This window comes from Aspergillus chevalieri, chromosome 8 (genome assembly GCF_016861735.1).
Source record: "Aspergillus chevalieri M1 DNA, chromosome 8, nearly complete sequence".
Taxonomy (NCBI): Eukaryota; Fungi; Ascomycota; class Eurotiomycetes; order Eurotiales; family Aspergillaceae; genus Aspergillus; species Aspergillus chevalieri.
Window position 1 is genome coordinate 1,674,021 of NC_057369.1, and position 24,774 is coordinate 1,698,794.

At 49.5% G+C, this 24,774-nt stretch overlaps 9 protein-coding genes across 9 annotated transcripts; 5 read left to right on the top strand and 4 right to left on the bottom strand.

Annotated features, from left to right (window-relative positions):
- On the top strand, nt 1–2,727 carry RGT1 (putative C6 finger domain protein; the record flags this gene model as incomplete). The annotated part of the gene is made up of 6 exons (XM_043283939.1): nt 1–435; nt 504–616; nt 671–918; nt 971–1,148; nt 1,199–1,788; nt 1,844–2,727. 6 exons carry the CDS (start codon nt 1–3, stop codon nt 2,725–2,727), a joined length of 2,448 nt encoding a protein of 815 aa, XP_043141169.1.
- Nucleotides 2,728–3,128: 401 nt separating this feature from the next.
- ACHE_80557A (uncharacterized protein) lies at nt 3,129–4,884 on the bottom strand (the record flags this gene model as incomplete). Its single annotated transcript, XM_043283940.1, has 5 exons — nt 3,129–3,727; nt 3,787–4,038; nt 4,102–4,390; nt 4,455–4,595; nt 4,663–4,884. The coding sequence occupies 5 exons, from the start codon at nt 4,882–4,884 to the stop codon at nt 3,129–3,131; spliced, it is 1,503 nt and encodes a 500-aa protein (XP_043141170.1).
- Nucleotides 4,885–5,339: 455 nt separating this feature from the next.
- On the bottom strand, nt 5,340–6,356 carry ACHE_80558A (uncharacterized protein; the record flags this gene model as incomplete). The annotated part of the gene is made up of 2 exons (XM_043283942.1): nt 5,340–5,777; nt 5,856–6,356. 2 exons carry the CDS (start codon nt 6,354–6,356, stop codon nt 5,340–5,342), a joined length of 939 nt encoding a protein of 312 aa, XP_043141171.1.
- A 2,720-nt stretch (nt 6,357–9,076) lies between these two features.
- On the top strand, nt 9,077–11,411 carry RSC9 (putative chromatin remodeling complex subunit (Rsc9); the record flags this gene model as incomplete). Its single annotated transcript, XM_043283943.1, has 3 exons — nt 9,077–9,110; nt 9,177–9,500; nt 9,556–11,411. 3 exons carry the CDS (start codon nt 9,077–9,079, stop codon nt 11,409–11,411), a joined length of 2,214 nt encoding a protein of 737 aa, XP_043141172.1.
- A 713-nt stretch (nt 11,412–12,124) lies between these two features.
- On the top strand, nt 12,125–13,887 carry ACHE_80560S (Smr domain protein; the record flags this gene model as incomplete). Its single annotated transcript, XM_043283944.1, has 2 exons — nt 12,125–12,154; nt 12,250–13,887. 2 exons carry the CDS (start codon nt 12,125–12,127, stop codon nt 13,885–13,887), a joined length of 1,668 nt encoding a protein of 555 aa, XP_043141173.1.
- Nucleotides 13,888–14,382: 495 nt separating this feature from the next.
- On the top strand, nt 14,383–14,828 carry ACHE_80562S (uncharacterized protein; the record flags this gene model as incomplete). The annotated part of the gene is made up of 3 exons (XM_043283945.1): nt 14,383–14,481; nt 14,544–14,620; nt 14,672–14,828. 3 exons carry the CDS (start codon nt 14,383–14,385, stop codon nt 14,826–14,828), a joined length of 333 nt encoding a protein of 110 aa, XP_043141174.1.
- A 278-nt stretch (nt 14,829–15,106) lies between these two features.
- On the bottom strand, nt 15,107–16,053 carry ACHE_80561A (GPI anchored serine-threonine rich family protein; the record flags this gene model as incomplete). Its single annotated transcript, XM_043283946.1, has 5 exons — nt 15,107–15,243; nt 15,308–15,615; nt 15,681–15,815; nt 15,871–15,949; nt 16,005–16,053. 5 exons carry the CDS (start codon nt 16,051–16,053, stop codon nt 15,107–15,109), a joined length of 708 nt encoding a protein of 235 aa, XP_043141175.1.
- A 1,555-nt stretch (nt 16,054–17,608) lies between these two features.
- Nucleotides 17,609–19,279, bottom strand: ACHE_80563A (uncharacterized protein; the record flags this gene model as incomplete). Its single annotated transcript, XM_043283947.1, has 3 exons — nt 17,609–18,112; nt 18,162–18,530; nt 18,584–19,279. The coding sequence occupies 3 exons, from the start codon at nt 19,277–19,279 to the stop codon at nt 17,609–17,611; spliced, it is 1,569 nt and encodes a 522-aa protein (XP_043141176.1).
- Nucleotides 19,280–23,740: 4,461 nt separating this feature from the next.
- Nucleotides 23,741–24,727, top strand: ACHE_80564S (extracelular proline-glycine rich protein; the record flags this gene model as incomplete). Its single annotated transcript, XM_043283948.1, has 1 exon — nt 23,741–24,727. One exon carries the CDS (start codon nt 23,741–23,743, stop codon nt 24,725–24,727), a length of 987 nt encoding a protein of 328 aa, XP_043141177.1.
- Nucleotides 24,728–24,774: the final 47 nt, after the last annotated feature.

Genomic DNA, 24,774 nt, shown 5'->3' on the forward strand with positions numbered 1-24,774 from the left:
ATGTCTCGTTTCGAATCTGACGCAATGAATTCCCGCGAGCAGTCAGACATGCCTCCCGCGCCCTCGTATCCGTCACCCAACGCGGCGCAAATGAGCCAAGGCGCCATGCAATACTACGCCAATCGCCAGTTGACCGCCGACGAGCTCTTGTCCGCTGAGCTCTCCCGCGAAACTTCAGGTCCTAGCCTGGCAGACGGGTCGAGTAATGGCGTTCATCACGGCCAGTCGATGGTTCTGGGGGCGTCCAACCCCGGCGGCCCGGAGATGGGTCGTCCATCGTCTCCGGATCAACACCAACAACAGCACATGCTGCAGTTCACTCCGGGACAGCAGGTGGGCGCGGATCCAAACCATGACCTGAGCTATGGTGACCAGAGTGCGAGGAGAAAGAGATCGAAGATTTCGCGGGCGTGTGATGAGTGCCGGCGCAAGAAGGTACTTTGTTTTTATGTGATTCCTCGACGCGACGGGGGACTGAAAGCTAACCTTTTCATCTCTACTAGGTCCGTTGCGATGCTACCTCGGAATCCGGCGTCGAGACTTGCTCCAACTGTCGCAGACTCGGTGTTGTCTGCCAGTTCAGTCGCGTCCCGATGAAACGCGGTCCCAGCAAAGGGTAAGATGGAAACTCCACTAAGTGACAGCAACGGTCTAACTGACGAAATTAAAGCTACATTAAGGAACTTGCGGAACGCCTACACACCCTGGAGAGCCAAATGCAGCCTGCCGCCATGGTCCATCCCGACATGCAGTACCAGGCCATGAACGAAGTGCCGTCCCCAAGACCTTATCAGGAGTTCTCCCCGCCAATGGATGCGGGCCCGATCAATCGCAAGCGCACATATTCCGTCTTTGAAGGACTCCCAAGTTCGTTCTCGCAGCCGCAGTTTAACCCTCGTGGCTCGCAAAATGCATTTGGTACGTTTCTTGGCACTACCTACGTGGTCCTGCTCCCAACTAATTAAAGTAGACACGACAGAGACCTCCACGGATCCTGTGCTCGCTACATCTGCACCCAAGCCCGGTAATCTGTTCTGGCCGGTCAGCAACGAAGATGGTCTTCCCGCTGGCATGGACATTCCCGAAGTGTCAAAACACCCGGAAGAGGATATGACACCGTTGGATGTTGACGATGGTGCATTGAATGCGTACGTCACTTCATTTGTGCATGTTGTCTTCAGGAGCTAATAAGGTGCAGCTACCACGTCAACATTCATCCGGTCTTCCCAATTTTGCCGCACTCCAAGGAACGTCTGCTCGAGATCCTCCACCAATGCAGTCGCGAAATCCAAGAGGTTTTCCTCTACAGTCTTTACACAGTGACGCGCACTGACATGGGTCGTGTTACTGGCTCTTTCGAAAAAGTGGCTTCATTCGACAATGCGCAGGATCTCCTCTTGTACTACACGCGGCAACCTGCACTAGTCCGTTCGACTGCGGTCAATCTGATATGGCTTCAGTCGATGCTGCTTATGATCATGGACTGCGACTTCCGAGGACCTGACAACTTCGTGCTCAAGGACGGCGTTCCGAAGCATACTCTTATCCAGTCTGCTATCAAACTTGGGTCTGATTTGGCGAAGGGGCTTGGTCAGCTCAAGAACAAGCGAGCTTCTGACCCCGACCGTGATTCTGACGCCAACATTACCCGACGCGATTGGGTTTCACTGATCATCCTCACCCGCTGGTATGCCATTAGTGTGGCTGATCCGAGTGTTCTTGGAAACCACGAAATTGGTGGTCGGGAAGATGAGCGGGTGGTTGGCTCTGTCACGACAGGTGTTGGCTGTATGTTTGATCCCCTTTTTTGCATATTAGGAGGCCTTGCTAACACAACGTCTAGCTTATTCCTCATTTCTAGTTGATATGGTCACACTAGCCACCTCCGACCACAACATCTGCCAAACCAACACTGGCGTAGGACGTTTGATCAGCGCCAACCTCGCAGCCTCTCTCGAGCGTCTTTCAGAAGTCCAAGACCTCCGCGGCTTCCACGTCCCCGAAGAGACCTCGTCCGACAGTTTCCTCGAGAGCCTCCAGAACCAACTCTACTGGACAATCCGGCTCCTCATCAAGCGCCACATCTTCGTCTACAGCCCATACGAAATCATTTACAGCGCGCAAGAGCTCACCAATGAACTCCACAAGGCAACCATGCAATCCCGCCTCTCCACCCCCTTCGACCTCCACAGTCTGGCTCTCGCCTCCATGACCCTCCTCGAGGCCACCGTCCTCCCCGAATACGCCAACGAATGCTGGGAAGCCCTCAATAAGGTCGAAGAAATCCTCGACCGTCGCACAAAACGCTACACCGGCGTCGAGGAATTCCAAGACGTCTTCGCCACGCCAGGCTGGGACAACAAGATCCGCATCTTCCTCGAATGGCGCCGCGCAAAGTCCCAGGAGTCCCAGCTCCAAGATCCCAACCTGACCAAGAACAACAGCCACAACGGTAACAACGGCGCCGCCGCCCCGCCGCCAGTCATGGGGCCCAATGAGCAGCGCTCGCTGCAGCACCTGGCTGACCTTGCCGTCGGAGCTGAGGGGTCTGTCGCTGCGAATGCGAACGCGTCGTCTCCGCCGCCAGCGCTGCCGGAGAATAATCTTAATGCGACAGAGGCGCAGGCGCAGACACAACAGGGCCGTATGGTGGTTGATTTTACGTTGTTGACGAAGGAAGGGTATTTGAATGTGTTTTCAGGGTTGATTTATCGACGACAGCGGTAATTTTTTTTTTGTCTTGGTGACTCTTTCCTCTTCTCTTCTATAAATGGATTAAAAGAACATGTCGTACATGCTTCATCAACTGAACTGCTTTTTGGATGTTAGGAATGGAAATTTGATTCTCTTCTCCTGTTTTGTTTCCTTTTCCCTTTTTCTATGCAGTACGTATATGATTTGCTCTTGTCTTGAGACTCCTCTCTACTCATGTTCCTTGGTGATTCCGTTGACAGAGTATTAGACTCTTCCTCGGTCTTTCTATCGCTAAATAAGAATACTATCGTACAATTAGAGTTCTGATCCTATACTCTCAACGTAAGATATATAAATCACGGCCCAGATAAACACAAATATCAATAAATGGCATGAATAGAAATCGTCAAAGTCATAAAGTCAAACGTCAAGTGTCACCACTTTCCAAATGCAAACCGCTGCCAAAGACCTTCCACGTCCTCAGCAAGCGAAATGAAATCGTCGTTTTGGATTTGTGAGCAGATCCAAGTTTCCAGTCTAGCTATACGTTCCGCCTTTGAGTCTGAGATATACGAGGTGAGGTCTGCGATGGGGTCTGGCTGCCGTGACTGCTGCTGCTGTAGTTGCTGCTGGAATTGTGGCTGCGGTTGTGGTGGAAGAGGGCTCACATTCATAGGTAAAGCATTGCATTGCTGCTGTTGCTCTGATTGGGAAGGTATATTCGCGGGTAGAGTATTGCGCGATATATTTGTATGACTGTGCGGCCTCGAAGCGGTATTGTCATATGATGGTCCCTGCTGATAGAGAGTCCTTGGAGGAGGAACGGGCTGGATAGGTATAGGCATAGGTATATTTGTGCTTGCCTGCGTGTTCTGTTGAGATGGAGGATGGTTGGCGGGTTCGCTGTTCGTGCTCTGCTGTGGAAACGAAGTAAGGCTACGCTTTATTCTGCTGGCGTTGTTCGTGTCGTTTATTGCTTTGAATGGCGTTGAATCGTAGTGATCTCGAATTGACGTCTGGGTTTTTTCGGGGCCTTTGTTTCGGATCATCCATTAGCAAGGCAGCTCTTGATGACCAGCTAGTGTATCATACCGGATTCGCTTGGTCTAGACGCGTTGTTTGTCTGCTTTTCTGCTGTACGTGGCTTCTTCGCAGCTGGCTTCGCGAATGGCAGAGCCCGCCTCGGAGGTAGAACCTCATCGAGCGTTTGGGCGTCATGAAAGGCCGTAGAAGGGCGAGAAGAGGGCACGGTGCTACTTGGAACCAGTGCTTGGCCGTTGTTTGTTGGTACGAGGTCTGTAAGCGTGTGGGTGGTACTCGATGAAGCGGGACGTTGGAAGGGCCCTATTAGCGCAAATCAATCGTTAGCAAGAGTCAATCCTTGGCTTGCAGCTGTTGGGAAGATACCAGTAGTAGATGATCTCGCAGATGGATTTAGATCAATCGTCGGAGACGACTGGGACGGTAAGAACATATTGTTCAATGTCGGTATGCCTGGCGCATCCGGAACACTAGGGAACATTTGTGGAGGAGCGGGCGCAGAAGCAACTGACCCAGAGCGCCATTGTGAAGGTCTGCGAGCGGGTGGTAATGAGCCGACATGGGATTCCGAGAATGGGCATTTGATGTTGCTCAGGATGACCAGGGTTGAGTAGTAGTCGCGATCGGACGAGAATTTGATTTGGAATCGACGAATCTGCACCCAGGGAATGTCAGAATTAAAAAGTAAAGTCTTTAGATGATGGAGAGTAAGAACGCACACATATATTGTCCTTTGGATATTTCACAGCAAGACAAGGCAGCTTCACGATTACAGCGAAAACTGGTTTCGCCTGACCACTCTGTCCAGACAACGCAGACTTTGCGGCTTCTTGTGAGTGGTATGTAAGGTCGACTTCTTCCTGTATCAGAGGATGAAGTGTTAGTAACGTCTTAAGTGCAAGGCCCAGAAACGCCCAGATACGATACCAATAACTCGTAGTCTCGAAACACCTTCAACAAAACCCGTGCTGGTGTAGATCCAGATACAGTGTGGCTTTCAATTCTTCCGACTATATCACCGTTTCCAATTATATGAGTCCAGTTCAGTGGGCCATTGTGTCCGATTGAGGTGGTTGTGTGAGAGAACTTCGCGAGAGGCAGGCAGGCAAGCTGGGTGAGCTCCGGGGCCTGCTGGGAAGGATGATACATGATTGAATTATTGTTTATTCACTGACATGATAGTATATGCTCGCTTAGATGATATATAAAGAAGTTTGGGTTGAAGGATGGACGGATAAGATGAGGAGTGTTGGTGAATGAGAGACGAAGTGGGCTTAGGGTAGAGCATGTGACTACCATTGACCACCCAACACATAATCAGGCTTCTTTCTTTTTTACTCTCCCCTCACAATATATCATTCTTTATGTCGAAGAAATTCAGTCTGAATTCATAAATGAGTGAACAATGCACACAAGGATCTATATCTCTATACCTCTATCATTCGATGCGTATCACAATTGTAAATACATCGTCCCCAGTTTTTAGATCAACAGAGAACCATACTGCACCACAATTTTAGTTGCTGGACGCGGTAGCAGAGGCATCACTGCTGCTCTGAGGGAGTCCTCCATCAATGCCTCTCGGGTCACCGCCCGAAGTACCATCAACCGCTGGCCGTCCAAACGTTGGTGTAGTAGGGGTACTGGACAGCAGAGACGTTGACTACCACAGTAATCCATGCAAATAGGCCGTCTTCCACTTTGTCACCCAAGTAAGCGTAGTTCAACATCGGGTCCGCATCCGTGCCTTCGGTCTCCTGCCGGACAACTCGATCCTTAGCATTGGGGGTTGATAGGAATGTCGTTCGTGTTGTACGGGTGGATCGACTCCCACGGTATTGATAATGTCCTGGTCCCAGAAAGATTTGCGCGATATGTGGGATCGTTCCACCAGTAAGGGTGTTGTTCGGAAGTGGCGCGGCGTTGAAACGAGCGATGTCGTGGTAGTCGGTTGTCCGGCTGTCATAGTGACCAGGAAACAGGGTGTCAAAGGTGACGATACCATCCGCGTTGGTCTTCTGAGCACCTCGCAAAAAGGTACGCTGGTGATTTGCAAGGTCCGCGGCGTTTCCATTTCCTTACGCGACAAGACTGGAATAGACACCAGTAGCGTTGCAAACCCAGATTTCAGTGTAGAGATTCGGAATGGGCTGGCATGTATTGACATCGATGTATTGCTGTTCCACAATTACCGGCACTCCAGGCTCGCTTTCCCGCAACTTCGAACGGATTCTTTCTCCGGGAATCCAGTACGGCCCGGTCTCTCCCTCCAGACTCGGACCGAGAAGGCAGACTTTCTCGTCCGAACTTTTGGAAATTTCCTCAGCAGAAGATGGGGAAGCACTACCAGTCATGTTGTGAGACTTACTTAAGACAGCGCTAGTGTCTCGGGCCATGAGCTGCCGGCAGCACATCTCAACTACAGACTTACGGCGGGCTTTCGCGCGGGCTTGCAAGCCGCTCTGCTCCAAGCGAGTCGAGCACTTCTTCAATCCGTGGCGGACATCCCTTTTGAGAGCTTGAACCTCCGGGGACACACGCTCCTCATGCTGCCCAGGGTGAGCGGCCGCCAGGACAGCACCACCGATCACTGAGGCGTTGAACAGGTTCTTGAGTTGCATTTTTTGAGAAAATGAAAGAAATAAAGATGAGACAATTGCTGATAAGCACAATGCGAGTCTCAATTGTTGTCTTCATGAGCAAACAGACGCACTGCCTTTATATGGTCTTCTTCACCCTAATTCCGAACATTCGGACAACATCCCCGACAATTCTGCCCGTTTGATGTTGTGAACGTAGAAAAGCATGTTGGATAATGATTTATTCGGCTTGGCAGCTGATACTCTCGATCACAGTATGAAGAGTTGGTCGTAGTTGTGACTTTGGAAGTGATCGCCCCGAAAACATGTTGAATAGAGGCATAGCTACATGTCGGAATCGGACCCGGCCCCTAGCCAATGACAAACACTCAATTGCAGACTACAGAGTCATGTCTCCCAAGCTTTGCAATCGAGCCTGTTTGATTGGGACTGCACATACACTATTTGGCGTGGGAAGTCGGATTCCCACGGACGTCTCCATGAACTTGGTCCAACCTCCCACAATTCGTCCCACGATCTCCACGAAGAATTGTGGGAGTTTCTAAAGAAAACAGGGCTTGGCTATGGGCCAAGAAGTGCCAAGCCATGGGCCCGAAGATGTGTTTGATGCTCTTGCTTTTAGAAGATTTCGAAACTTCAAGGTTGTGGCTTTTTTGGAACACGAGAAAGACGAGTGAGGTTCGAGAGCATATATTTCATGCTCTTTAATAGGTTCAGTCTCCAAAATATTGCATAGAAAGTCAATATTGCTTGTCAATTGAAGTACCGACTCGGGACCGACGTGTGCTCTCGGAATACAAAGAATCGGGATCGTCGGAATTCTATAGGGTAGCCGAAGGCTACTACAGCATTCATGCCCCTGGCGCGTGCGCATATAGCCATTCGTCTCATCCTTCGGCCCCACAGGGTCCTTGTCAAATTGATGAGAATTCCTCGGCCCGCTATACGTCGGTAGTAGAAGAATACATTGAGATATAGTAATGGGAGTCCCGTATTGTAAGCTTCATGATATGAGGAATCCGTGACAAGTCTCAGCATATATTCGCCTTGGGGAAGAGAAGAGCAGGAGTGCGGAGCAGTGCGTGAAGGCTTGTGTTGAATAATTTGAATAAAGAAAATTCTGGGTATGCAGCCATGGAACAATATCATCTTTTTTAGGTCGTGTCCAATTAGATATCCTTGGGATGATCAGTGAAGCGGACTGAAGTTATAAGGATAAGTGTTTATCCATAAGAAGCGTATCCCGTATTTCGAGCCATTAGTTAGTCTCCCAAGCGAAGCCCTGTAATGCCCCCGAGCAGTTGCTTGCAGTTCCGCAATGTCTTGTAGTCTGTAGGCAATTAGCTGAGAAAAATCGGGCAGCCATGCAGTGAAAAGTCTGAGACGGAAGCCGCGATGCCAGAGACTAGGACAGAATAGTATAAATAAAAGCACTTTTTTTTTATTCGTAGCTTCCATCCCTTCATTATAGGATCTTGGATGGGCAGTATATTCGAGTCAAGGGACTGTTCATGATTGAAGCGTGTCTCTCTATGATTGGCCGTTCGCAAAAAAAAAAACAGGGACAACATTCGAGCCTGTACGAAGTACAGACCCCAGAAACCACGTTCAAATGTTGTTCCATCACCTGAGGTTTGTGTTCGATGTTAACCCAACCCGGACAACACTTAGCCAGCTCGACATTTCTGATATTCAACATTCACACTTTCCATCTAGAGAAGATGGGATGAAGCCGCACAATCTCTGCTACAGCCAATCCTCCAGCCCCCTTTCACAGGCACATGTAGCTTCAGAGATAGGATATTGGTAAGACCGTCCATGTAGATATTTATGACATGTTTGGTGTAAAACAAATACTGTAACCGCCAATTACCCGGCAATCCTCCATGAGAGACATTCAGCTTCAGATGTTTTGAGCAGCTTTAAACAATCTCGTCCCATGAATATTGATTGACAGGACATGACTTGTCGAGCAGAATTGCTCTCCGAAAGTGATGTTAGGAACTTGGATTGTCGTGGAGTATCCTAGATGTATGCCGCTTTCCTCAGGCATGCATCATGACTCAGCACAAATTCGGACTTCTCGGATCAACTTATTCTCCGGGGCACGCGCGAGGCCCGTGATGTTCGCGCGAACTTTTGGCTGCCAGGATGGATCGCAGGACTAGGTTGTGTTCACGAAGCTTGCAAGGGCCACCACGAAGGCATTAACAGCCGGTTGCTACTTGTGCCATCCACTGTAAGTAATTAATTTCTGCGCGAGTACACTGCGATTTCCGTCAACCAAAGGCCGCGTCGATACCTTGCAGTCGCATTCCTTTTGTCGACTGGCTCTCCGATTAAACTCGATCGCGTTTCTAGCCCTCACTCATGCGGCAATAGAGGCAAGTTGTGCAAATACACTTGCTACTTCCTAGGAAAATCTGGATTTGCTTTTCGACGCCGAGCATCGCCGACCTAGGAGGGATCGAAACAAGGAACGACCGGAATCAGCTTTAATTAGATCGTTTTGTCAGAACTCGTCGCGCCTTCGAATACGAGACCCGATACGTCCTGCCCTCGAAGAAATATTGAAACGAAAGCCGTGGTATTGCAAGACATAGGCGGCATTTATTGGCGACAACTCGAGTGAGATTGATAGGCCTGTATACAGGAGCAACAGGAATACGGCGGATAGCATCGAGAGTCCCAGCTTTTAACGCGCAAGGCTTCTTTGCGAAAACCTTTGGCCAAGGACCAAGATGTCCGCCAATACACCGCGCACGTCCCTACGACGTAAGTATTGAGAAACCTCGAAACCTGCTTTTCGCATATTCGTATTCCATACTGACCGATTCATAGAGGGTTTGCGCCAGGCTCCCAAAGCCAACCAGCCATTCATTCCTGATACAGCTCCGGTGAGACGCTCCCATATTCATGCGAACGCATCCCCTCAATCAACCTCGCCGCATGACAATATCATCCCGTCCGCGAATCCGAGCAGTGTTCAGTTTAATGCAGGAAGCTGGGATGGGCAGAGGCAGGTGCCCATGTCAACGCGCGAGGTGGCGACGCCAGGGAATAGACCGGGCCTATTTCCGAGTGTCAGCGACAGAGCGAAGACCGCAAAGCAACCCAATTTCTACGACCCTTATTTTCCACTAAGATTCATCGAAGTCCCGAAGTGTAAGTTCAAAAGATGTCGGATTTGATTGGTTGAAGCTGACCGTACATTAAACAGCGGATCATATCTACAAGCGGGCACATTATGGTTTGCAGTCAGGTATTTCGGACGAGGTCGATTTCGCATTGTATCACTTGGTGCAAATTTCCAATCAGCGCTGGGATAAGTTCAAGTTCGAAGGCTTCCCGTTGCTTGCTGAGACTCTCATGGGCAAAGCTTTGGATATCACAAATCTCTGCACTGGTGTCAAATGGGAGCTCGAGTACGATTTTCGGCAGCCTACTGACCGTGTCAACGTTTTGAACTCACTACACGGTACCCGGGATCTTTTGGAGAAGATTGCGAAACTACCAGTGACACTGCCAAATGACACACTTGAAACCTACGAATTCAACCATCGTCTCCGGAATGTGAAGGAGGCAACTCTGGTCCTCCGGAATATGGTGTTACTGAAAGAGAACGCGTTTTATGTGTCGCGCTATGCCAAAGGGTTATTAAGGGATTTTCTGGTCATCCTCCTCAACATTCCGAACCAGCCTCGCTTGAATGAAATCAAGAATGATGCTTTGGATATCGCGGAAGAGGTGACGAAGTTCATGAGAACTGACACACAAGATCCGCTTTGGATTACTCTTCTCAAATGCCTCGAGTCATCAGACCGTGCTCACGTTGTGCGGGCCCTTTGGGCTCTGACCCATTTCGCGACAGAGCTGGATGAGCCAGACGCAAACAAAGCGATGGAAAACATTTCGAGAGAGACCTTACAACAGTTATATTTCCATACGCTCCTTGACTTGGATAAGGATATCCTGAGTGGCGCACTGGACTTCTGGTACCAGTACACACTTTCTCCAGACAATGTTGAGACCCTGATGGACGTTATTAACCTTCCTATCATCTTTGTGCCGCGCATGATTGCATTGTTAGCTTACGAAGGGCGACCTTCAAAGAAGGAAACGGTACTGCAGGAAGAGAAAGTGGCACCCCCGCCGTCAGAAATACCTCGCGTACCCCCTGAGCTCCTCAAAGACCTGATGGAGCTCTCAGAGCCCGAGCGTAGCTCTCGCTGGCTGCGTTGCTGTTTTATCGAAGATGGTGATTGCGAGATTACACAAATCGCGCTGTGGCAAGCCTACCAAAGCCGATTTGCAGACCCTCGGATTCCCGGTGGCGGTGTCCTCCCTGCGGCGGAATTCATTAAGAATGTCAGTACCACTTTCACCAATGCTCAGGCCCAAGTCATCAATGGCCCTGGCGCCGCGACAAAGTTCATCATCAAGGGAATCCGGCCACTCGAGACCGCATATACATTCCAGGGATTCCCCTACCTCTACTGCCAATGGGCAGACAACACAAAACCATCAAAGGAATGCCAACGCGCATTTACCACTGCGGCTGATCTCCGTACCCACGTTTTCTCCGACCATATGAACCTCAAGGCTACTGAAACTCCCGGGCAATATAACTTGGAGAAGGCCGATTCACCTGTACATACCTGTCTATGGGACAACTGCACGAAGTTCCGCTCTTCTGGTCCCAGTGCTGACACTCCGCTGGTTGCCGGCCATGTATCCTCGCATCTACCGGAGGACCTTCCACCCGATGCGGAGCCTCCAACCTCAAAGCGTGCTGTACTCCAAGAACGTATCGTGCGCAAGTGGTTCTATATGGATTCTCCGGTTAACGAACGAGGCGAACCCGTCGGTGTGGCTTACAAGGCTGCCCTGGTGCTGCGCAATCTTGCTAAGAACCTCCCCACCGGCACTGCGGCGCAGTATGGCGGGCTTCCATGGAAGAAGGCCGTGTTCGTCAGTCATCGTCCTAAGATCATCGAGACATGGGACCGCAACCGGTCCTTGCGTAAAGAGCTTACCGAGTTGATTATGGCAGTGGAGAAGGAGGTCTACTATTAAAGCAATTAGGGGAATGAAGATGACTGAAATGAAGCAAAAGAAAAACTCTCTTGTTTGTTCTCGACGGAGGATCTTCTGTGGACGTGCTTTTGTGCTTGTCACGTTTTGATTATGCATTCTACGGTGTACGAATAATAATACCCTGCTTGTCTGGTCTCTACCTACCTTCCTCTCTGAACTCCCGTGGCTATCACGATCTCTTCAGACCCGTCTTGACTATGGGCCTGACTGCTGAACTTGGTAATCGTGTTGCTTTATGAAAAGGTTGACAGGCGGGATGGAAGTGTGGATGAAAATATATGGCGTCTATGGCATGAAGCGGACTTATGGTTTGATTTCTTCTCTTTTTTTGCTTTCTTTTTTCTTCGATGGGAGTGTACTATAAGGTGCAAGCAGAGGGGATTTGATGGGATGCTATCATTAGACAGGTTCTCACTGTTGAATTGCTATGTATAAGACTAGTTTATTTCACAAGTTCTGTATTTTCCCAGATTTGGCCGATTTTGGATGACGCCCAGGAGCGGTATAGCGCAGGGTTTGCCTATGCATTCTGTGCAATTTGTGCAGAGTCTTATGTCATCTATCCCCGCCCACTTTTTGCAGCCTGCAGCCACACTATCTCCCCGGTTCACCAACAACCCAACAACTTTACATCAAAGGAATGCCCAGAATATCTCGCATACGTTTACGACACAGAGCAAGCGACTTCGAAGATGGGTGAGAAAAGCGACACCCTTTTTCAAGTTAGTACCCTGACAACTCGATATCTCCGGGTTACCGCACAATGAATTCAACGTCGTACTTGGCATGACTAACCGCTGAAGCGATTGCTATACAGGAATTAGAAAAGACCTACTGCCCACCACTGGATGCTGCGTTATTTACAGCGATTGTCTCCGACTATGACCTTTCAGACTCGAATCAAATCCAACAGGCCCGTGACACTTTAGATATCCTTCAGTTGTCTGCACTGGAGCAGGAGGATCTTCCCTTCGACCCATCAGGCACCAGTGGCTTAGGGACGACAAACAACGATAATGATGGAATAGTATCGGATCGCAGTGCCTCTCGAAATGATAGTTCAGGCCAATCCCAAGAAACGGATCTCACAAGCCTCACATCGGAATTCTCCTCGATTGATATGAGAGATAGGGACCTCTTTGGTTATAGCAATGATCGTTTGACATCTTCTGGGTCGGCAGGATATATCCTGGGAGCCGATGGGAACATTACCTTGGCTGGGGCAAATGAGGAGGACAAGACTAGCTACTTGATGGAAATGTTTCCGTCGGTCGACCGCTTTACTATTCAGCATACGCTGAAAAAATCCGACGGTGATGTCGACCGTGTAATGGATGTCTTGCTCAATCTCGCATTCTTCGACGAGCAACCTCCCGAAGATGATGGGGGCAAAGTCTCGATTCCCAAAGGTATCGACGGCTTCCAGGAAGGCTCGAGTGGAAAGGGACGCAAGCGGAAGACGAAGAACAAGAAGAACAGAATCCAGGAGTTGTCATCCCCTGTGGGGTCTGAGTTTGATGAGGGCCCGAGTATCAACAAATGGGATGCTGGGTTAAAGGATGTCGACTATATTCATTCCCGAACTTCACCGATATTGAAGAAGGAGACGGTCACCTCAACCTACCACGCCAATGGAGCGTCGTTACCCGCGACTATTAGGGCTCTTGCGATTGCGCATGCGCCGAAAGACGAAAAGAAGGTTCACGAAAACCCCATCATGGCTGCACAAGTGGCTGAGTTGACCCAAGAGTTTCCTTCGATCACACCGATTACTTTTGCCGGGTTACTTCGTATCACACGAAACTCGATTTCAGCTGCTAATGAGCTAGCAGCTGCTTTGATAAGCCGCCCAATGACACCTTCGGTATCTCAATTGATTCAGTTCACAGCTACACCTCCGGCTCTCGACCTCGAAGACGAAACGCCTAATCGACGCAAGCCAGAATCGCGAGTGATCAGAGATTTTGATCGGGCACAAGGAACCGCAGGCGCGCATTTTGTTGCCGGTGCGGAAGCATTCTCCAAGGCCTCGATGGCATACAGACGTGGAAAGTCTGATCGACTGATGGGTGGCGCGGCTGCGTATTACTCCTCCATTGGACGCGACCATCTGGAACGCGCGAAACGCAACGCCGCCGCCGCTTCTGATGCACTGGTAGACTCGCAGTCGACGTCTACCATGCTGGATCTACACGGAGTTTCGGTGCAGGACGCCGTCCGTATTTCCAGTGAACGAGTACAGGGCTGGTGGGACGCACTTGGTGATACCAAGTACATGCGAGCCAGGGAAGGCCGCGCATATGAAGGATATCGCATTGTCACCGGGGTTGGGCGACACAGTCATGATGGGACATCCCGGCTGGGACCGGCCGTGTTCAAGAGACTTGTACGGGATGGATGGAGAGTGGAAGTGGGCGAAGGTGTCTTTACAGTACTTGGTGTTTCTCGACGCTGAATGTCTATGTGCCATTCATCTCTGGGAATATGGTGTGTTATTTACATGTGGATTTTTGGATGTGTTCGAGATACCCTGACAGTTAGCGTCATTTATTCTGTCATTTTGTGTAGTGGATGGTTGCGTATGATACCTTGTTGCGTGGATTGAAGAAAATTTCTGTACATTATGCCATGCGTAATCAGCGGCTGATGAATATATATACCAGCTCATGTCCAGTAAGAACTGCACTTCCAGACTCGCCGTCATTCTCAGCCGCAGTAAATGAAAATTGGTGCAACCCTGACGCAGGAAAGGGCAGACTGCGATGTCACGTTCCCTCTTTGATGGCTGTCGTCGTTATAGAGCGACTTCCTTCCCTCTGAAACCTCACCTCTTCCCCTTCGCCCCCTCGATCATCACCATCACTTGACTGTTTCCGTTCCTCTTCGACCTCCTTCAACCCCTCACGATCCTCCGTTTTTCCTCATCATATCGAGCACGTCTGATCGAGAAATGTCAGGCCACGAAGATATGCTAGTACGCAAGAAGAGTCGCACCTTCGGTCTCACCGTCGAGGAGATCGAGAAGAGTGGGGAGACCAGTCTGATCCAGGTATATTGAGCTGAACGACCTCAACGACCTCAACCAGCCACAGACTGATGCGAGGTCAACAGAACCACAAACTCGATACCTGCGCTCATTGGTTTACCTCTCGCCTGTACAGTCTCAAGCCCGACTATTTCCCAGGCTGGTATGAACGAGAACCGACATGGGAAGCATTCCCGATATGAACTGGAGAAAGTGACGGGGAACTAGAGCAGCACGTGCGTCGGTTGGTCCCAGGGTCTCTCAAGGACAATGACGCCGTCCTGCAAAAGAAGGAGCTCAAGGACCTACTGTCGGCGAGGTGGAAATCTACGCTGCATGGTCTTCGCTCGGGAGCCAACAAGGAGGATTGACCTCTTCTGGATGTACTCTTAGACAGACAGCACAAAGGACGGATCAGGATGTATTCCCAGGTGATTGGCGGCTGGGAGTTTCAAGCATCAAAAGTGAGACTTGCAAGAAATACAACGAATTCAGTTATACACTATTATCAATCATATCACATAACCAAAGAAAATATGATCAAAACAAAATCCACAGATAGAAAAGGGTCATCAAACGCTCCGTCGTCTCAGACATCTCACTCCAAACTAAGTAGTCATCTCCAACAAGTCATCATATCAAAGCCAATTTACAGAATCAAGTACAACCCCATCAGAAGAGAGCCAGCGGCCGCAACAGGGACCTTCAATGAGCCAGCACCGTTGGCAGGGACAATGGTTTCCGAGGGGGTAGCGGTCGAGGAAGAGCTGGCAGCAGTGGAGGTACCTTTATGCAGAATCGTGTTAGTTATCCGTACAAATATTCTTTTTTGTGAAGTGAGTGGACTCACCAAGAGTGGTAGAGGGAGAAGTAGAAGACGCATAGGAAGAAGTGCGAGTGCAAGGGGTGGTGGTGTGTTTGCGGATGTTGGTGGTTGTGGGAGATGATGTGCAAGATTTGGCGGTGCTCTTACCCTTGGTAGTGGTAGAAGAGGCAGACGAAGTTGAAGATGAAGAAGAAGAGGTCGAGGTCGAAGCCGAAGAGGCAGAGGTAGTAGAAATGGTAGAGTCGCTGGACTCCACGTTGAACTGGGCGGACTGGGCCAAGATGCCGGTGTTCTTGTCGTCGTTGGACATGAAGTTGATTTGGAAGCCGGAGCTATTGCGCATGTAAGTAACAATATCTATCTAGTCAAAGGACTGAATGTTAGGAAGGCAACATACCCGTTGTCAACACCAGCAAGATCCTTCAAGATGTAAGAGCCGTCCGAGGTCTTGACGTTCTCCGCAACCAGCTTGTTGACGTTGGGGTATCCGTTCATGTTGACGAGGTAGATATCGAAGGAGGACGGGTCAGAGCTGTAAATTCTCGTCAGTACAGGATGTTGACATGTTGTTAAGGTCATGCTCGTACCTGACCGAATCCCACTCGATGGTGGTCGACTTGCTCAGGTCGACATCGTCGTGCTTTTCGGGAGAGGTAATGGAGAGGGCTGATATTGTCAGCAGGTTTGTCTCAGCAGAGAGATAGTATAGTAATCAACACACCTGCAGCAGTGGCAGCAAAAGCAGCAACGGAAGTGATGGTGAACCGCATTGTGATTGAGTGTGCTTATGGATGAAGCGAATGTACTTTGAAAGCTTCGAAGGAAACGAAGACAGCAGGATTATGATTAACGACTGTTCAAGAATAATAATTCTTGTGTATAAAATTACCAGAGAGAAATTTTTCGTCCACTTTGAGGACAGCGCCTTTTATAGACCTTCTCGCAAGGGAGCCATCCCAGGCCATGTTTTACTTTTTCAGGCCAGGGCCGAGGAAGCAGGATCTATTTTAGGGAAGTTAATTATGGATTATTCCAGCACAGAAATGGGTTCAGGCAAATACTCGGAAAGGGTCCATTATTGGAATTATTATTAGTAGTGACCACTGCAGTCGAATCCATCGGTCTATGGATACCCTTGAGCGCCCTTCTATTGGCACTCATTCAACTAGATCACAGGGCTGCTTTGTGTGTTATTCCCTTTTTCTCCCTAGAGCTTCTGTTGTCTCATCATAGTGTTGTGCTAGGTGCAGCAGGATCGTGTTATCCTGGTTGCTGTCAAGAACAAGACCCTTGGACTGTCATGTTAGCTTAGATAGAACTCGCCCAATAGGGAAACGCGATGAGCGGTCTGGACCGCCGGAGATTTCGATACATTCAATGATTCAACAGATTACGATTTGGGTGTCCAGAAATATGCAATAATAGCCGTTATCTTGCAGTGGAAGCACTGGACAGCCATGGTGGTCAGCTGACTCGATCGACCGTCTCAACTTTTTTCGACTCCTCGAATTCATCTCCTTTGCTCCCTTCCTTCATCGACTACTTGACACCTTCGCCTTTTTTAAGCAGCTTTTTCTATCGAAAATGACATCAGTTGTCTATGATGGCCTCCAGTGACTTAGACAATCCAGCATAGCGTTGCGCTATCTTGAATCTCCAAGAAAAATACGATGAAAGTGTGATTCTGCCATCGGGTCTCTGAAACCTAACGACTGAACTCCCGGCAGCCAATCCTATGTCTCGGTGACAGGGCCTAATATACAAGAAAAGGGAAAAAGGGACTATGGCAATGTCTCGGAGACCCTGGAACAGTCTGGCGTCATGATCCCTCTCATTGGCGGATATCGACAAGGCGAGCGAACTAGGGAACTAGGAACTGGAAGGGCAAAAAAAACCCCCGGCTAGGACCGGATCGTCTCTGCTCAGGTAAATCGGTAAATCAGTCAATCAATGCGCCGTGGAAATCATAGCAAAGATTTTTGGTGATGTCTCACTTGCCGAACCAATCATCCTAATTGAGACATGTTCACGGGATACGGCACCCGTATATCTACATCGTCCGGTACACTACGGAGGATCTAGTCTTGGGCTATTGGGATTCCCCACAGAAAGCGACCAGAAAATTCCACGGAGTACTATATGCTTTAGGAATCTCCGAAGGGCCTTACGAGAATCAGCGGGTCAACAAAGCATTTATTGAGCTACCTATCCAGTTTCCATTTATTGCCCATTGGATGCGTTAGATTTGCTTATTCCTCACATTTTCAAAATGAAATCCAACAGAGATGCGATATAGAAAAGGACGACGCTATTTGGTTGCGTGCATCACTTGGAAAGTTGACTTCGTCCACCATCCGTAGTCACCCTCTTCCGAACCCTGAGGTTAAAGTACCGGGGGCCCAGCTGTGAGACACTCTGGGCATTGATTTCGACACCGGAATCACTATCTTCATCGGCCTCGGAATAGGTGGTGCTAGAACTGCCACTTCCTTCCCAGACAGCATCGAGCAGCGCAGTGGGACAAAATACCAGCGCTTCACCGGTCTTCAACTTCACAATGTGCTGGAAAAGTTGATCAGAGAAAACCGATTTGGATTCGCTTTCGTCGCCTATTGACGCGCCAGCAATGTGTTTCCTAATAGCGGCAAACCAGGCAGGCGAAGTAAACCGATGCACGATGGTGACGTTGCAGAGGTCCAAGAGGGCCGGTGACATCGTGGGCTCCTGTGTAGCTATCATCACTCGCGTGCCCAGGTGGCGTTGCTGGCGGATAATAGACAGGAGAGTCTCCGTGAGTTCGATCGCTTCGGGGGCAGTGTCTGTCAAGAACTGCGCCTAGTTAGCTTTGGATTACAAATAGAGACTGTGGATGTCTTACTTTGTGCGCTTCGTCGAGAGCAATCATGCGTCCAGCGTGCTTTCGATCCTTTAGAAATAACGACACACAGATGTTAAACAAAGCACAAGCATCATCACGTCCAACAAAAGGACAACTCAAATCCACAATAGTCAAGGATCCCTTGTCGAATTGCCAGATGTCATATGGTGCCTTCTGAGGCGCTTTTCCTTTAACCATTACAGTTCCCGGTTCGAAGAATGATTCAAGCACATCGAGACGCATCTGCAGCGGGCGGGTCTGGCCTCTGACGAACTCCTCGTTTTCTATCCGTGTTTTGAACTCGTTGTAATCGAAATGACCGCGACCCTGGTTGGTTCGAGCCATATCGCGAAGGATTTTCATGATGAACTAGGGACATTTCAGCTTTGTCTTTATTATAGTTTAAACTTCAGGTTTCGTACTTCAACATACAAAGGCTGGTTGGGCCCGCTGCTGATCCCCATCAGGGTCTTGATCACGCTGATATTCAAGTGCTTTTGTGACAAGTACATGGGCACCACGCGAAGCAACTTGGACGCATCTCCCAGGCCAGGAAGATTCTCATACGCCTCTTTCATGGCGAAGTAGTTGGTTGGCGACACAAGGACACGCACTGGAATCCCAGATGAGCACAAGTACGCGGCCTCACAAAACTGAGTACTGCCGAACGCCGTGAACTTGTCATAGTGCAGCACCATACCGGCCAAAGGAGATGACAGGCTTCCAGCCGGCGATGAATTGATCAGCCCATTCTCCAACAAACAAGACAAAGTATGACTTTTACCACTACCCTGGCTGCCACAGATGAACGACGACCAAGGCGCAGCAACGTTGGCATATATCAAGTTATGTTGATTGACTTGCGAGTGACCATCTTTCTTTCGCAATCCCAGAAGGCCGTATTGAGAATACACTTTTCGATTCTCTTCGTTCTTCTCGTTCTCGTTCTGGTATTGGCTCTCGATGACCTGCTGAGCGAGCGCGGAGAACAGAGGAGCGGTGCTGAGCTCTTCTTCGAGGTGCTTCCGCGTAGACCTCTCGGTGATTTCCTGGTCGCTGATCAAATTTAGATGACGAGAAATCTCCTGCGCGAGGGACGACACGGATGTGCGTGCCATGGTTGCTTGTTAGGGTGGTGAGCGGATGATTGAGAAGAGGGAGGAAGGGAGAGAGTTGGGGGATATATCTAGAGGAAGAATTTTCTTTCTCATTTTTCTTTGGCCTGTGTGGGTTGTGTGCCCTTAGGCGTGGCTGCGGTCATTCACTGTAGTGCTTGGTTTGGGATACTACCCTGAAAAGGAACAAGGATAACGTACTCCACATGCGAATGTAACACACGGGCGAATGTAACACGAAATCACTCCGCCGCGACTTCCGATTTCTACTACAAATTTCACCACACCCAACGATGCCTCAGAAACATGATGAAAGCCAAGTAATATTGGCCCTTCAAGCTATGCAAAATGATAAAAATCTAAGCGCTCGAGCCGCTGGCAGGATCTATCACGTGGATCATGTGAAGCTTAGTCGCCGCCGGGGTGGCATGCGATCACGATGCAATATATCAGCCAATTCACGGAAGCTCACTGATCTAGAGGAATCAACAATTGTCGAACACATACTTGATCTAGATTCCAAAGGGTTTCCTCCTCGGTTGTCTGGTGTGGAAGATATGGCCAACAGACTACTCACAACGCGCGACGCGGGACGCGTTGGGGTAAACTGGGCTAGCACCTTTGTCAAACGGCACCCAGAGCTCACAACTCGTTTCAATCGGAAATATGACTATCAGAGGGCTCTATGCGAAGACCCAGAAGTTATTGGTCGTTGGTTTACACTTGTTCAAAACACAATTGCGAAGTATGGCATCCAGGAAGCAGATATCTATAACTTTGATGAAACTGGGTTTCAGATGGGAGTGATCTCGACTACAATGGTTGTCACAAGCTCTGAACGACATGGCAAGGCAAAAGCAAAACAGCCTGGCAATCGCGAATGGGTCACAGTGATCCAGGGAGTTAATGCTCGTGGCTGGGCGATCCCGCCATACATCATTGTCAAAGGTCAATATCACCTTCTTTCTTGGTATCAGAATAATCAACTACCAATGGATTGGGTTATCGCTACATCAGAAAGCGGTTGGATAACAAATGAACTCGGCTTGGAATGGATCAAGCACTTTGACAAATACACAAAGGCCCGAACAATCGGTCGTTATCGTCTCCTGATCCTTGATGGCCATGAGAGTCACCACTCAACCGACTTCGAGCTTTATTGCAAGAATAACAACATTATTACACTCTGTATGCCTGCACATTCGTCCCATATCCTTCAACCTCTTGATGTCGGATACTTTAGCCCTTTGAAGATTGCTTATGGTAAGCATATTGAAGGGCTGATGCGGGCGCATATTACCCATGTCACCAAAGAAGATTTCTTTCCTGCATTTTACGCCGCGTACCAAGCCACCATGACAGGAAAAAATATTGAAGGTGGTTTTCGAGGGGCTGGACTTATCCCCTTTGACCCTGAGAGGGTAATATCTAAGCTTGATGTCCGATTCAAAACGCCAACACCATCAAATTCACGACCGAGTACCTCCCATAGCTGGGTCTCTAAAACGCCAAATAACCCAATTGAAGCATCATCCCAGACAAACCTTATAAAACGCCGAATCTCTCATCACCAAGATAGCTCTCCAACATTAATATTGAATGCTGTTGACATCCTTGCGAAAGGCACGACGAGAATAATGCATAAGATGGATTTGATGGAAGCAGAGATTCATGATCTTCGGGCGGCAAACGAGGCCCTTAGCAAACGCCGGAGGGCTAAAAAAACACGTCTAAGGAAAGGAGGGTCGCTTTCTATACTGGAAGCTCAGGAATTAGGGGATCAAATGGAGGTTGAGGTGCAACTAAAGGAGGAAACACGCATTAGGGCTGGTCGGCGACCACGGACTGAGACACGCGCGCGGCGCTGTGGCAATTGCGGAAAGGCCGGACACAATGCGCGTTCCTGTCAGATAGTAGTAGAGATGTCTGAGGAAGATGATTCTGAATAGTATTAATGGAATTTTAGTGCATTGGTGGAAATGTTGGAGTTAACATCGCGGCGGAGCGATTTCGTGTTACATTCGCCCGTGTGTTACATTCGCATGTGGAGTACGTTATATATCCGCATGTGGACATCAAAGGAGCCCTTTGACTATGCCAACTATGCCAAAATATCACACTGTCCACAAAATTGGCTATGTTCTTTAGATATTCTTCTCTGTGCTGCATGAGTTTAGTTTTTCTATCAGCCTGTGGCTAGTTGTGGATGCTCCATAGCAAGCGAGCAAAATACTCAGGCGGTAACAGTAGACAAGCTCGAATCTGTCAGTGTAGTCCATCACATGGCTATTCAGTCAATGAGGCATCTGTGCTCTACTCTACAGAATGATGGGAGCTTTGCAATTGCTGCTTATAGACTCTCTTTCTGCATGGCGCTCAAAAGAATGCATTGCTATTTTACCGGACATTGGCGGATGAAGGATTTGGGAGCTTCACACCAAGATGTAGGCGAAATGCTATAACAGAATATTGACTAGAAGGCTTGCACTTTCTCATAGTCAGACTAATAAGGCTATATATATTCTGTAGTACTCTACCCGAATACTCTTGACCGAATCGGATACCTTGCATACGGCATGTCCAAAATCGCATTCAGTTGCGAATGATTAGAAAGCGCATTTTGACTTAGGAACAACTCTAAGGCATGGTCCAGATCACACTGACGGTCTTGATGGCATTGATTGATAAGGTATATTGAGCGGACTTCGTGTCTTTAACCTCGCCTTGTCGTTCATCGCCCCCTTTCTACTTGAAGCATTCGCCTTTTGTTTGGTCTCGCCTTTTCTTGCTTTTCATGTTCTCTTCCCCTGTCGGACCATGAATCACATGTAGTCACAGACCAAGTCACTCGTTTCGGAGAAAGTTCTCTCCTGATCAACCGCAATCTCTAGAGAGCGGACCCCGAATTAATTGACACTTTAATCTATCCCAGAAACCCAGTTTTTGTTAGGGTTATTAAAACCTTACGTCAATAATAATGGACCAGAGCTTTCTTCTGCGACGCCGGAGACTGTCGATCACCGGCCTTTCCCCTCCGAACGCCACACCACGCCAAACGATCTTGAAACCCCGGAGTTTCTCCCTATTCTCGTCACTGCAAGGGGAGGGAAATTGAGGGTGTTGAACTATTCCGAACCATGCATGCGTGAACAAGTACCCTGATTACGTTCAGGGTTTGACCTGAGGGTTCTATTCTTGTTGTTGTCTGCCTGCTAACTCTGTCCCGTATCCGTCACCGCCACGCATCGCCCCGAGACTGACGAAGATTGCAGTGATGATCTTTACTCGCCTAATGAATCTCCGGATATTCCGAAATACATCGTTTAAATCAAAATTAATCGGAAACTGGGCTGCCTCGTCTCATCCCGTCTCCGATTCTGTCTCCACGTTGGCTCGTCGAATTTTCCGTTGGCTGCTCACTTGTCTGGGGGTCTTCCGACTACATTGGTCTGGCCAGGAATCATTCCTGATCATAATATCAATTCTCATGCGGGCTATTCACGTAGTAAGAGTTTAATTTACGTCTTACTTCCGGCCATTTCTTTTTTTTTTTTTTTCTCACCTCTACAGGCCCAGCTGAGAGAGAACGCGCAATTCTCACAGCCAAATGATCGGCACGTCGTGATTTGGACGTATGATAGACTACAGAGGATGCTGACAAGCATTTTTCGCCACGAATTGCGGTGGAAAAGAATCCCACCGTTGAAAAAACACAGATTAACTGACGCATCATTGCAATATGGACGAGTGAAGTGGTGGTTGTCATGCTGTTGCTATGTATAGACGGAGAGTTGTCGGTGCACCAAGATCGTCGTCAATAAACAGTCCTCCGTGCATACAGACTGCAAACACACGGAGGTTGTCGAACTGTCGACGTAACACGATGGTTTTGGAATGAGAGTGTCTATGCTCCATACGGGGAAGCTCACATCTCGGCTCGAAATGCAGCTGAGTAGGGAAAAACACCCAACAGAAAATAGAGCAAAAAAAAAAAAAAAACGTCAAACTACATGCAGATTGCATAGTCCACTCAGTCAGAGCCACATGCATATGAGCCTCCACGATGGAAGGATTACGTATGTTTTCCCTAAGCCTCCCACGGCTCTCTAGGGCTGAATCTCTCGGAGCGGAAGTGAGAGACGGATGAAGTGATTCTCTGTCTGCCTGTTCTAATCTGAGAAACCAGGCAGTGGTGCATGATGCTCCACAATTTCGGCCTTGTTTTGCACGCCCCGGAAGCTTTGGCCTGTGTGTCGACCATCGTGTTCCGGATCCAGACACCTATATAAACCCCTAAGGATCCCCGTGTCAGTTACTCTTTATTTTTGTACAACAATCCACAATCAGTCCTGGCGACTCAGTAAATCACGAATATCATATCACACGTCTTTAACGTCCTCACGTCCCCAGATCATCAATTTCGCACTTTGATTTTTATTTTACGACCGTTCCGATTCTATCACGATGAAGCCTCAAACCGCTGCTTTCCTCCTCACCCTCTGCGGCTCTGCTTTTGCCGTTCCTGTCCCCAACGAGAAGTTCCAAGAACAGCCGACTGCTGCTGGCTCAGTGGCGTCTGTGACTGGCACGCCTTCGAGTCTGCCTGTTGGCTTCCCTCCTCAGCAGTCCGGCACTCCTGCTGGCGCTCCCTCCGGTTTGCCTTCGAACTTCCCTCCGGCTCCTGGTCCCTCCGGGTTCCCCTCTGCTGCTCCTGACGCTGCTTCGTCAAGCTTCGGTCCCGCTCCTTCGGGCCCTGCTCCCTCTGGCGGCCCGTTCGGATCCAACCCATTTGGATCTAACCCGTTCGGCTCCGCTCCCTTCGGTACCGCACCATTCGGTGCTGGTCCTACTCCTTCTGGCCCTCCGTTCGGGGCTCCCTCCGGGTTTCCCTCTGGAACTCCCTCTGGATTCCCTTCTGGCACTCCCTCTGGCCCGCCGCCGCAGGGCCCTAAGCCCACTGGCGGCTTTGGCCAACAGCAGCAGCAGCAGAAGCGCTCTCAGCCTTCTGAGGAGGGTCAGCAGCAGGGTCAATTCGGTGAGGGAGGTGGTCTTCCTCCATTCGCCTCGGGTGCTACTCCTTCCGGCCCTGCTCCTTCGGGTGCTACCCCCTCTGGCCCTGCACCTAGTGGCCACGGCCACCACGGTGGCTTCGGTGGCTTCGGTGGTTTCGGTGGCTTCGGTGGCTCTGGTGCTGGCCTCTCCGGCGCTGCTCCTTCTGGCGCGGCTCCCTCTGGTCCTGCTCCCTCTGGCGGTGCTTTCGGCTCGAACCCTTTCGGCTCAAACCCGTTTGGTTCTAACCCATTCGGTTCTAACCCATTCGGTTCTGCTCCCTTCGGCACTGCTCCTTTCGGTGCTGGTCCTACTCCTTCGGGCCCTGCTCCTTCCAGCTTTGCTTCTGGCTCTACGCCATCTGGAACTCCCTCTGCCTTCCCTACTCCTTTCGCGCAGTAAGCGCGATAAGCTATATCAACGAAGAGTGAATGGTGTGAGGTGCAAAT